The following is a 13,344-nucleotide window of genomic DNA, read 5'->3' as shown; positions in this document are numbered from 1 at the left end:
TCCCATTCTAATTTTATTTAATAACAAAATGTTTGTGAAACTTTTTATTTCTATTTTTTTTTCCATCTGTTTAATTTTTTTGTATTACATATGAATATATATAGAGATAGTTAGTCTGGTATAGCAATTAAAGAATTACCGGTAGGTTACAAACAGCAGACAGTGGATTCTACTCCTGCCCTACACAAAAAGCCTTGTGGATTACCTTGGGCCAACCCTAGAAAGAAATCAATGGCAAACCACTACTGAAATACTTTGCCAAGAGCCAAAATCTGACCTGAAGGCACAAAATAAAAATTAAAATGAATATATACATATACATGCACACAAATGCATACATTATTTAAATTAAATAGATTACTTTTTTTTTAGCATTTGTGTACTGCCAGAAAGTTTTAGGTGCAATGAGTTACATCTGAGGTTTTCTATAATTAACACTTTTCCATTTGCCTATGCAAATGCAATATTACTAAGCCTACAGTCATTCTCCATGGTTTATGGGCAAAGTATCTGAAATGTTTTTAATCTGCTAACTGGCTTGCCTACATGAGTATCAAACTCGCAGCACCACATTGCCATCACATGATGTTTCACGACATTTTTTCACTTTGCGGAGCTGCGACATGCATGGCGTGCATGTGACGCATCCAGCCCATGGGCCGCCAGTTTGATACCCCTGTTCTAGAAGGTAAGAGATAGTTTATACTATCTCTTTCACTGCAGTGTAAACAGGTAGATAACTTAATGCTAGCCTCAATACATTTATTTAGTGAATTGCCTTTTGTCACAATGTTGATAATTGAAAATGTTTATAAAATTATAGTAAAACAAAATAAATCCAAAAGTATTAACATAAGATGAAAATTAAAATCATTATAACACTTATAAAAAATATTTCTCCACTTTAATAAGCTCTCCATTTAAAAATGGATCAAAAGCTTTAAAAAAATCAGCCAAAGCTGTACTTTCTGTGATCTCTGCACTCAACTGACTCAATGTTCTGTGAGAAGGTTTCAAATTGAAAGTTCTTGCAGAAAAATGTGCAGGAATTTATAGATTTCATCTTAGGGGAAGATCTTAACCTTTTCTTTCTGGTGAAGGAATGAACTATTAACCAATAACATTTCTTTATAGAAATGTTGCCCTGAATACAGCATATTTTCTATCACAAGTGACTCAACTAATGGAAATATGCATCACTAACCAGTTCTGCAATAGAAGCAGTAAACCACAACCTCAGAGCTTATACTGGCAGGAATGTGTAGAACTCATCACAAAAAGCAGCAATCAATCATCCAGCATATATAATTAAGTGCACTTAACCAGCAAAACCCACAATGATAAGTAATGTCATGCATTTTTCTGTATTCGTAGAAATATTCAGATAGACTAGAAAAAAATCCCAGAAATAGAGAAAAATGAGCAGTGATTGATTACAGAATCAGTTCAAATGTAAATCATATAAACTTGAAATCAGCAGAAACTACTCTGCCCCTAGAAGTCTTTAATATGGTGGTCTTATTGTGTTTATCCTGAACAAATTCTAGTTCCAGAGCATTTCTTTCCAGAAGAGTATTTCAATAATTGCAAGTGGTACACATGCTTAACTTTAATTCTGTTTTGTTTACAAATCTTTATAAATTTAAACAAAACAAATTTTAATAACAATCCATTTTAACAGGGTTCCTCTTCTGATAAATAGATATTCTACTGTCAAAGAATCAACAACCTTTACACAAGAATTGCCTCAGAAAATAAAAAGATTTGACCACATAAACATGAGTCTTGTGCTGTATACAAAAATAGTTTTTGGGAAGAAACACTTGATATTTGACTTAATGGGTCAGTAATTTTTACACATACCATATGTCAAAAACACAGAACCTGGAGAACTACCAAGGCCTTGTTCAAATAAATGTTTGAGATCACAATGAGCTCTAGAATACCACTTAATATTTCTTCTACTCCATAATGGCCCCAGATTTTCAGGGTTCTGGAGTGATGGCAAGATCAACTATGACCCTAATTATGACAGTTCTAGATCACCCAAAATGACCCAGAGGATCACATGCAGCATGTAAACAAGAAGTCCCTTGATATAAACAATAATATGAAAAAAAGGTAGCTACGCTGACTTAGACAGACTATTGTAATTGACCAGATTTGATTTGGAATTTACTGTTAACTTCTGTTTATAATTAGATAATCTTCCACTGGGAAAATATTACAGAGGATGAGTTATAAACAATGTGCAATATATCTGAGAGATTAAATAATGGGGCAGTCACCTGCATAACCCAGGGAAGAAATGAGTAGCATATGCCTTTGATTAGGCCTTCTGATCATACTAAGATACCCATTTCTTAAAAATCAAAGATGTATGAAATACTTAGAATGTTGATAGATATCCTGCTGCGAAAATCTCCAGAAAAATAAAGGATAGCTTTAGTCCATCCTTACACATTCCATAAGGAACAGCTCAGAAAAAATGAGTGAAAAAAGGAAATAGTCAAGAATGCGGACTGAATGTGAACATTTATTCATTCATTCATTCATTCATTCATTCATTCATTCATTCATTTATTTATTTATTTAAATTTGTATACCGCCCTTCTCCCTGAGGACTCAGGGCGGTGAACAGCCAAGTAAAAGCATAAACTACAAACATTAAAATACAATTAAAAAGATATATATATATAAATTTGGCCCCATGATTAAAAACAATAACAAACAATTAAAAACATTTTAAAAAGTGTTAGGCCAGCCCGGCTTGCTGTCAAACATTGTCTATGTTACAATATATCATCACTAAAACAAAACTGATTAGAATGCTAATATGATGAAACAAGAATACTTACAATAAAGCCAAGTTTTTTGTAATCACGCGTATACATGGATTTACGCTTCTCAATATTACCACTATTGCTATTGGGTTCAGATTCTACATCAAAGGCAATTCTTCGAAGTTCAAATATGATGTCCCTCTGGGCCTAATGGGTTTTTAAAGAGATTTTTAAATTAAAATCTTCAAAATAATAATCTTTCAAAGCATGTAGTTTTGGATAAAAGTAACATCATCAGCTTTCTTTAATATAATTGAATGTTATTCAATAAGAGATAAGATTTGGGTTATCTTGCAATTATGTAATATTATACATGTCATGAAAACTAAATATTTCTGCTTAAAGATGAAATAGTTTTAAAAACAATCAAGCCAATCCTGATGATTCCTTCAAACTATGATCATCTCACCAGTGATCATTTGAACAATAGAAATTCAAAACATCTTCAGGGTGGAGGAGCTGATGTCACGACGGAACGGACAGAGGATTCCTGGGCTCCAGGATCGCCACCGAAAGCCCCTCTGCTGGATGGTCCTTTTTGGACCTCACAGTCTTGTTTTGACTGTGATAGTGGAGGGCACATCCTGACGATCCCAGGGACACCGCAAAGTCCCTGGTTGATCCAGGAGAAGCCCTTTTTCTAGCAGCGGGGTGGCAGCCATAGTAGCTGCTGAAGTTGGGACAGCTCCAGAAGAAGAATAGAAGGACAGTGAGTAGATGAGAGACTTTTAATTTAAACTAATGCAAAGAACACCCTGAGATTGAAGTGAGAAATTAAGCAGCGAAATTAAGCAGGAGTCATTTTTTATTTTTAATCCATATACATCAGTGGAGCCTTACATTTCTATTTTGTTTTTGACCAGGACTGAATGGAAAAGGATTGATAGACCTGAGAGTTTTAACATCTGTAAGCCTTTGTGCCTTATACTTGAAATATTTTTCTTTTTGGAGTTAATTTTCTTTTTTTCTTTTTTGAAGATTGTTCTAATTTTTCAATTTCCATTTTACTGACAAAGAATTTTCAGAATATAATAGTGGGGGAGATAGGAGTGTGTGTAATATTGCCATCTGTTGGATGGAAACTTTGCAATTTTTTTTCCTATTAAAGCAACAAATTGAAACAATTGTATCACATTGTTGCTATAATCTAAGGACTCTGAACTTTCATTGCTGATAAGATTTTGGAAGGACATCTGAGAGAGCTGGAACTATCTGGTTTTGTTTATTCAGGTGCCTTTGTAGGAGTCTGAGGCAAATGAGAGAGACTTGTTGATGCTTGGGCAGAAGTACTGCAGAAGAAACTGAAACTCTCTTTTATTCTTTATTCTTTTATTTTTCCTATTGTTCTTGTTAAATGATAACTCTCTGTATGCTTCCCCAGCTTTAATATTTTTGATGGACTTTTTTTTTTCTTTGTTCTCATATAACTCAGTTGGATTAAGGCATATAAGAGCCTGAAGATTGATTTTTGATTTTCTTTTTTTTTCTTTTTTTTTCTCTTTAGCTGGCTATTTGGTCTTCTTTTTTTCCATTTTTATTTTTACCTCTCCTTTTTTAAATTTGATTTTTCTTCAGTGTATTTTTGCTACCAGTGGGATTAATTTAAAAAAAAATCTTTCTTTTTTTTCCTTTTTTTCTTTTCTTTTTCTCTCAAAGTGGATTAGGGTATTGAAGAATCTGAAGAATTACTTATTCTCTCCTTTTTTCTTTTTCTTTTTCTATATTTTTATTTTCTTGGTTTTTTTCTTTCTTGCTGTATGCTTTTGGTGATCTTTGGAGAGAATGAGTAGAAAAGTAGCGACAGTTGGATCTGCTTCAACTACACCTGCCTCATCGCCATCATCTGGAGGACAGTGATCAATTCAGACTATGCTTCAGCAGGAGAAGGAGAAGGAAAAAGAGAAGGAGAAAGATGTAACACTACAGATGATTTTTCAAACAATTCAGAGGATGGAACAACAACTACTCAAGGCAGTTGAAAAAGTGGCGAGTACACAGCAAATGATGTTGAAATATTTTTATTTTATTTTTATTTTATTAGTTCAATTTATATGCCACCCTCCTCTGAAGACTCAGGGCGGCTTACAATGCACTTATAGCAATAGCCTTCATTCTTTTGTATATACCTGCTTATTAGGGCTTTTGGCCCCCCCATAAGCGGTGTTTCTACAAAATCAGTTTATTGCCCCCACAATCCGGGTCCTCAATTTACCTACCTCGGAAGGATGGAAGGCTGAGTCAACCTTGAGCCTGGTGAGATTTGAACTTGCACTAATTGCAGGCAGCTGACAGCTAAGTGCTACATAACAGACTTAGTCCGTTGCACTACCAAGGCTCTTCCCAATATGAAGAAATATGAAGAGAGACTGCAAAAGCTCGAGAAAAATGAGGAACAAAAAGAGGAAAAAATTAAAAATATAGATAGCAGATTGGGAGAAGTTGAACATGACAGGAGTGGGCTAATTGGATGGGAGATGGATAAATCAGAATTTTATCTCAGATTCCAAAATGTAGAAGAAGAGAAAGGAGAGAATTTTGCAGAAATAAAGATAGGAATGCTGGCTGAAGCACTAGAAATTACTAAGGAGAAAATGATGGATGGTATGGATGAGATATATCGAGTTTATATTAGGTATGCAATGCGTAATAAGTTACCACGAGAAGTGCATGTAAGATTCACAAAAAAAATCAATTAAAGCACAAATATTGTAGATCTCCAGAGAAAAAACATTGAAGTATAAGGAGAAAGAAATTGTGGTTTTGAAGCAAATACCAAGAAAAGTGAGGGAGATGCAGAGAGAATATCAATTTTTGACCAAAATATTACTTCAAAAAGATGTGAACTATAGATGGCTGGTACCAGAGGGATTAGTGTTAACATGGCAACTTCAAAGATACAGAATAGATACAATAGACAAAGCGAGAGCATTCTATGCAGAATTTTTTAAAGAGAAGAAAACAGAAATGGAATTCCAAACGACAATAGTTCCAGTAGAATTTCAAGAAGAGGAACTGGCAATGATTGAAAAAGCAGAAGGCGTTGTAGGAGGGATTGTGGAACACAAAGAACAGTGTGAATTAAGATCAACTAAAGCAACAAAGCCCACATATAAAGTATGAATATGGAAGAGAGAAAATTGATTTCAATAAATATAAATGGACTTAATTCAGCTGTAAATAGAAGAAAGATATTTCACAAATTAGAAAAATTAAAATTTGATATAATTTGCCTGCAAGAAGTACATATTAAAAAGCAACATGAACAGATATTAAATTAGGGAAAATCTTTACATCATTGCCACAATGTAAAAAAAGAGGAGTGGTTTTATATATTAGAAATACAATACCAGCCGAGCAAATATATGCAGATGAAGAAGGAGAATTCTGATGGTGGAGATAACGGACAACAATATGAAAGGTCTTCTAGTAGCACTATATGCTCCAAATAACAATCAAAGTGACTTCTATAGGAAATTGCACATGAAAATAATGGAATTGGAATATGATAATATTTGTATGATGGGAGATTTTAATGGTATAGTAGATGGAGATCTGGATTATAAAACACATAAAACAATAAGACATAGTAGAAAGATATTACCGAAATCCTTTTTTAAGATGACTAAGGAAATAAATTTAAAAGATGCATGGAGAGATAGAAATGGAAAAAAATAGACAATATACTTTTTATTCTGACAGACATTCATCTTGGTCTAGATTGGATATGATATGGACAATAATGGAACTGACTTTAAATATAGAACAAATTGAGATAGAAGCCAATACCTGGGCAGATCATAATCCAGTGACAGTGAAATGGAAAGGGCAAAGGAGAAGAGCTAGATGGACTTTAAACAATACTATATTAAAAGAAAAGGATTTCGTGCAGAAAATGGAGAAATAATTGGCTTTCTTTTTCAAGGAGAATAGGAAAGAAGATACTTTGACACAAAATCGATGGGATACGATGAAGGCCTATGCTAGACGTTTGATAATGGATTATACAAGGAAGAGAAATGCGAAGAAAAGACAAACATACAAAATATTGGAAGAGGATTATAAGAGATTTGAAAAGGAGCTTCAGAAGTGTCCATATTAAAAAAATGTTAAGGTGAAAATGGATACAATAAAACATAAAATGGACTTACTGGAGAAAGAAGAATTAGCTCAAAAGATTAGAAGCTCTACACAGAATTATTTTGAGAACGCTAATAAACCAGGAAGATGGTAAGCATATAAGTTGAAAAAAGAGAGGGAATCAAGAAAAATAATACAATTAATTGATGACCAAGGACAAAGTAAATTTGGAAACAAAGAGAAGAAAAAAATTATACAGGATTATTATACACAACTATATGAGAAAGAAAAGATAGAGGAAGAAAGTTGATACGATATCTTCAAAATGCAAATTTATCCAGGATTCCTTAAGATATTCAGGACATGTTAGAGGGAAATATAACGATGATAAAATTAATTGAAGCAATTAAGAAACAAAAGAATGGAAAGGCACCAGGGCCAGATGGTTTGCAGGAATCTTTGAGTCTCCCATTACTAGAGGTTATGAATGAAGTGATGACAAAGAAGGAAATACCCAAGGCATGGTCTGAAGCATATATTACATTGATTCCAAAGGAGGATACAAACAAATCAAAAACTATAGACCTATATCCCTGCTAAATTCAGATTATAAAATTTTTGCTTCAGTATTGGCAGAAAGATTTAAAAGATATTTAAATAACTTTATACATTCAGATCAAAATGGGTTTCTGCCAAAAAGACAAATTAGAGACAATATGAGAATAATTCTGGACTTTGGAATACTATGAAGCCCATCCAGAAAAGCAAATGGCTTTGGTATTTCTAGATGCACAGAAAGCTTTTGATAATGTTAATTGGCATTTTATGTTGCTTCAAATGGAACAGATGGGCTTTGGCAGAAAATTCATCCAAGCAATATAAGCTATATATTATAAACAAACAGCAAAAGTAATGATAAATGGAGAATTGACAAACTCTATTGAGATAGAAAAAGGTACTAGACAAGGTTGTCCACTGTCCCCTCTGTTGTTTATACTAACTTTAGAAGTGCTAAATAGAAGTATAAGAGAAGAAAAAGACATAAAAGGAATTAAAATTCAAAAAGAAAAATATAAATTACAAGCATTTGCTGATGACCTGTTTTTTATCCTTGAAGAACCATTAACATCAATAACTACACTGATAGATAAAATTGGAGAGTTTGGGAAAGTAGCTGGTTTGAAAATCAACAAAGATAAAATGAAGATTTTGACTAAAAATATGTTGGTAAAGCAAAAAGAAGAATTGGCGGATATATCAAAAATGCAGGTCACTAATAAAGTTAAATATTTGGGGATATATTTGACATCAAGATGTAGCACGCTTAAAGAAAATAATTATAATAAACTTCATTTCATTTTATTAGATTTATATACCGCCCTACTCCCGAAGGACTCAGGGCGATGAACAGCCAGAAAAATAAAACACACAGACTACAAAATTTAAAAGACAATATAAAAACCCATTAAATTATTTGGCCCAAAACAATTTAAAACACCCCTAATGTTTTAAAACCAATTTTAAAAGTTACAATTAAAAGTGAAGTTAGGCCAGGCCAGCCTGTTGAAATAAATAGGTCTTGAGGGCATGGCGGAAGGTGCGTAAATCCGGGATCCTCCGTATCTCTGGGGGGAGCTCATTCCAGATAGCAGGTGCCCCCACAGAGAAGGCTCTCCCCCTGGGGGCCGCCAGTCGACACTGTTTGGCCGACGGCACCCTGAGGAGCCCCTCTCTATGTGAGCGTACTGGCCGGTGAGAGGCTACTGGTGGCAGAAGACGGTCCCATAAGTACCCTGGTCCTAAGCCATGGAGCGCTCTAAAGGTGGTAACCAAAATCTTGAAGTGCACCCGGAAGACCACCGGGAGCCAGTGCAGCTCGCGCAGGAGAAGTGTCACATGGGAACGCCACATCGCTCCCATAACCACCCGCACGGCCGCACTCTGAACCAGCTGGAGCCTCCGGGTGCTCCTCAAGGGGAGCCCCATGTAGAGAGTATTACAGTAGTCCAGGCGGGAAGTGAACTTAAAACTTAAACAACAGATTGGGACAGACTTGGCGAAATGGGAAAACTTACAGCTTTCTTTGATTGGAAGGATATCAACTATTAAGATGAATATTTTGCCTAGAATTTTATATTTGTTCCAGATAATTCCAATTAGACTGGGGAAAGACTTCTTTGAAGAATTGAATAAAATTATGTTAAAATATATTTAGCAGAGAAAGAAGGTGAGGATAAAATTAAAGTTGCTACAAGATGCTAGAATGAGAGGGGGTTTTGGCCTACCTAATTGGGAGCTTTATTATCAAGCGAAAAGTTTGATGTGGATTAAAGAATGGATAACATTAAGAAATACTAGATTATTGAATTTAGAAGGTCATGATCTGCTGATGGGATGGCATGCTTTTTTATGGTATAAGGGAACAAAAATACAAGGGTATTTTAGAAGACACCATGAGGCTTTGTTACTAAATTGGGAGATTATTAAAAAACAACACTATTTGAAAATTCCAGTCTGGGTATCAACAATTGAAGCATTTTCATATTCAGTAATATTTAGAAGAGAACAAACTGTTAGATATAGTGAATTAATGGATGAAAAGGGTGAACTTAAATCGAAGCAAGAACTGGAAGAACAAGGTTTTAAGATGTATTGGTTTTCTTATTTGCAAATACATTCTAGATATGAAGAAGATTCTAAACAAGAAGGTTTTTACAATGTCTTGACTAATTTAGATAAGGTTTTAATGGGTTCTGATGATTATGTAATTAAAAAATTGTATGGTTATTTATTAGAGGTAAAATTGGAAGAGGAACAAGTTAAAGAAACAATGATAGCATGGGGGAAAAATTTTGGTCATGGGATTGATCTCAAGAAATGGCAAAAATTGTGGTCGCAAAATTATAAAATGACAATGTCTACAGCATATAAGGAGAATCTGTATAAGATGTTTTACAGGTGGCATTTACCCCTGACGAGAGTAGCCAGAATGTTTAAGAACAAATTGGAGAAATGTTGGAAATGTCATCAAACTCCAAGATCATATTACCATATGTGGTGGACATGTGCAGAAACTAAAAGATATTGGACTAAAATCCACACATGGTTGGAAAAAATGACAAAGAAACACACTGACTTTAAACCAGATATATTTTTATTAGGGATTTTACCAGAAATGTATAACAAAGAACTGAGATATTTAATTGTGAATGTTTTAACTGCGGCTAGAATTGTTTTTGCTAAAAATTGGAAAGGCGAGAAGACACCTACTGATGATGAAGTTATTAAGAAAATTATGGACTGTGCTGAATGAGTAAATTGACATTTGAAATTAGAGAACAGGAAGACAAACAATATTATTTGATTTGGGATTTGATTTACCAATGGTTAGATAATAAAACATGGAGATGAAATATGAAATATGAATTTAAAGTAATGATAAAATAACATGAAGTGTTTTCTTATGTTAAATAATGGTTAAATGAGTATAATAACATAAAGGGATATATAAAACTGTTAAATAAGAGAAATTAAACAATAGGTAATTTTGGATATGGGATTGTGCACAGAAGAACTTTAACCGATCGACACACTGTCTGTGATTGTATTTGAATGATGCTGGTTTTATGTTTTGTTTTTGTTTTAAATTAAAAAAAAGTTTCAAAAAAAAAAACATCTTCAGAATACCAGAATAGGAAAGCTATATTATAATGCTCATCAATTCTATATGCACTATAGAAACATTATATACTTCAGTCAGGGGATTCTTTTTAATTTGATGTCACTTTCCAGGCGGTGACAGGAACTTTTCATATTTTTTATCTGGGAAGCAAACCTGGAAAATTGCCTGATTTTATAAATAAGTAAAAGATTTTTGAAAAGTAAAATGGGTGTCTTATACTTCCGTAACTCATGTAGTGTCTCGCTGCATAAATTCCCTTTTTAAGGCTTCTTTCTATATTCTGCATTCACAAATAGGTATAAGAAAGTTGAGAAAGTAGATTTACTGCAAAGAATAAAGAAATCGATGATAGTTCTTTGTCTAAACAAGAATCCTGTCCAATAAATACATGTCCCAATGTTTAAATTTGAGACCTCTTCTCAAAGATAGTTGGGAGCATATACAGCCTCTGCAGCTTTTCTAAATATTCACATCTCTGGATAGCCTTTTAAATAAATCCAATATTCCAAATTTCTCCTCCTGCATCACGAGCTACAAACATTAGTGATGAGAGAAAAAAGGTGATTACCATATGTGATCTGAAATGGTGACATTTGAATAGAGAATATGAATAGAATGGCATCCAGGTCTAACATACGGTAGGTCAGTGATAAAACCCATGGAAATTGTTTCGTAAGGACTGTAAATGAAACTGATATGAACTTGTTTTTTACACTGTGTTACAGTAACAAATATGGGAAGAAGGGCCTTGATATATTCCCTAACTGAGAGGTATCATCAGGCAGAAAAGAAGATAGGACATTTTAAATATCCAAAATATCCAGCTGGCCAGCTGTTGTGGCAAAGTGTCAAGAGTTTTTTCCTGAAGGAAAGAAGAATTTATGACTGGTCACTGTAATGCATTCTCTTTGTTCTCAGGAAAGACAAGGATATTCTGAAGCTCACTTACTCAAACTTGCATATGGGTGCTGCTGCTGCTACTGAAGACAGATTTGATTGGTAAGGGAATGTCATTCTTATCTGGCTCCAGATGATTTACAAGGCAGGACAGGTACCAGAAATGGGGGAAGAAACAAAATGTTTGGGCAAAAAATGGATGTGGAAAGAGGTTCAAAGGACAAGAAACATTCTGGCTTATGTGATAAAACATAAGCCTTTTTGTTCTGCAAGCTAGATCAAAGTTAAAAGTTATGAAGTTAAAACTATAGAATTGGCATTGCATAGGTCTATCAGAGGTTTTCTAAATAATCATGATCATTTCGGCACTTGTGGGAGTTTAGTGTCCTTGAAGAAATAGCATTAGTGTTAAAAGGATCTTTGACAGCCAAGACTCCTTGTTAAAAAGATAATTTTGTTCAGATGGAAAGAGATGGTAGAACAAAAAATACATATAAGAGCATACTATCATCAAGTTATGGAGTGAACTGTAAAAGTCAGTGTCCAAGATGAAATCAGAAGCATCATCTTATACAAAAGGAGGGTGGGGGAAAGAAACAGATGGAGTTGAATGAGAGGTGAGATTAAAAAGTGAAAGCCTGTTGAAATGTATGATGTCTTCAAATTCAACTTTTGCTGAATGTTTCTGAATTCCGTTTGAAAATATAGAATAATTCAAGTTTTCTCATACATGCAGATCAAATATTTTTCAGATTAGCAAGAGTAGTCTGTGGTTAAACAGACACTGCAGGACTATCTGTTCATATTCCACATGGATTCCTCAAAATAAATAAGGAAATTATATAAATAAATGCCAGAAATATGTATAAAAAGTTTTGAAAAATATTATTTGTAAGTCCTATTAAGGCAGAGGAGAATTGCTGAAACTGAATGTCATTATCATATTTTCAAACTTTCCATAATAGGTAGCAAAGTGAATAAGATATTCATAGCCATTTTCATGGGAAATTCATAGTAAACTTAACTTGGTAAAAATGGCATGGTAGCTAATAAAAGGGCCCCCAAATAAGAGAAGTTAGCAGAGAAGGTGATCTAGAAGAGCTTGGGAGCTGATAATTAGGAATACATGGGATCATCTTTCTTTCTACAATAAAATTAGGAACATTTGACTGAATGATGATGAGATTTTTATCCTATCTTTTTTATGCATAACTCAGGGTGACAAACATGTCTAATACTCTGCCTCCTATTTTCCCCAAAACAATAATACTGTGAAAAGGTTTGAGCTGAGAGAGAGAGAGAGAGAGACAGACCGAAAGTCACTAAGCCAGCTTTCATGCTAAGGAAGATCTAGGATACCCAGTATCCTGGATAAACCTTCTAGGTGTGTCAGTTTTATCTTTGTATAGTATAATGGTGTTTTGTGAAAATCTAAACTCATGAAAGTGATAGAACAGTCACAAATACATTAGCATAGTTTGTATATTTGCAGGCAAGGAAAGAGTTCTTGCTGAGAGTATAGATTAAATCTTCAGGATGTTATTTGAATGCTGCAGTCTATAGGAAAGTCTAGTCTTAGAGAGATCTGTAATTCATACTAAGCAAGGAAGAAAATAAGATTGCCAAGATTATCATCATACTTTTTTTATGATAAAGTTTTTTTATTTTTTAAACACACAAACAAACATACAATACATCTTTTCTGAACAGAATATTGGCCCGGTCTTAAATTTGTACAGATTTTTGTTCATCTTTAACACAATTTTATATATTCAATTTTTCTCATAGCATTTATTCTCTCTAATTTTAAGAAACCAATATTACCCTTCATCATAACTTATCATA

General features: G+C 33.8%; 1 protein-coding gene across 4 annotated transcripts in view; it reads right to left on the bottom strand.

Annotated features, from left to right (window-relative positions):
* Positions 1-13,344, bottom strand: part of ELMO1 (engulfment and cell motility 1) — a 641,324-nt gene that overhangs the window by 350,350 nt on the left and 277,630 nt on the right. For 3 of the 4 annotated variants that reach the window (XM_087892439.1, XM_087892440.1, XM_087892441.1), the window contains exon 13: positions 2,859-2,990. The exons of the other annotated variant lie outside the window; for it this stretch is intronic. In XM_087892439.1, the coding sequence (XP_087748565.1) occupies positions 2,859-2,990 (132 nt within the window). The remainder of the gene's footprint in view (positions 1-2,858; positions 2,991-13,344) is intronic. 4 annotated transcript variants of the gene reach the window in all.

Source organism: Pantherophis guttatus, chromosome 4 (genome assembly GCF_059756535.1).
Source record: "Pantherophis guttatus breed Tessera chromosome 4, ASM5975653v1, whole genome shotgun sequence".
Lineage (NCBI taxonomy): Eukaryota > Metazoa > Chordata > Lepidosauria > Squamata > Colubridae > Pantherophis > Pantherophis guttatus.
Note: the sequence above shows the minus strand (reverse complement) of the source record. Positions and strands in the feature narration are given on the sequence as shown.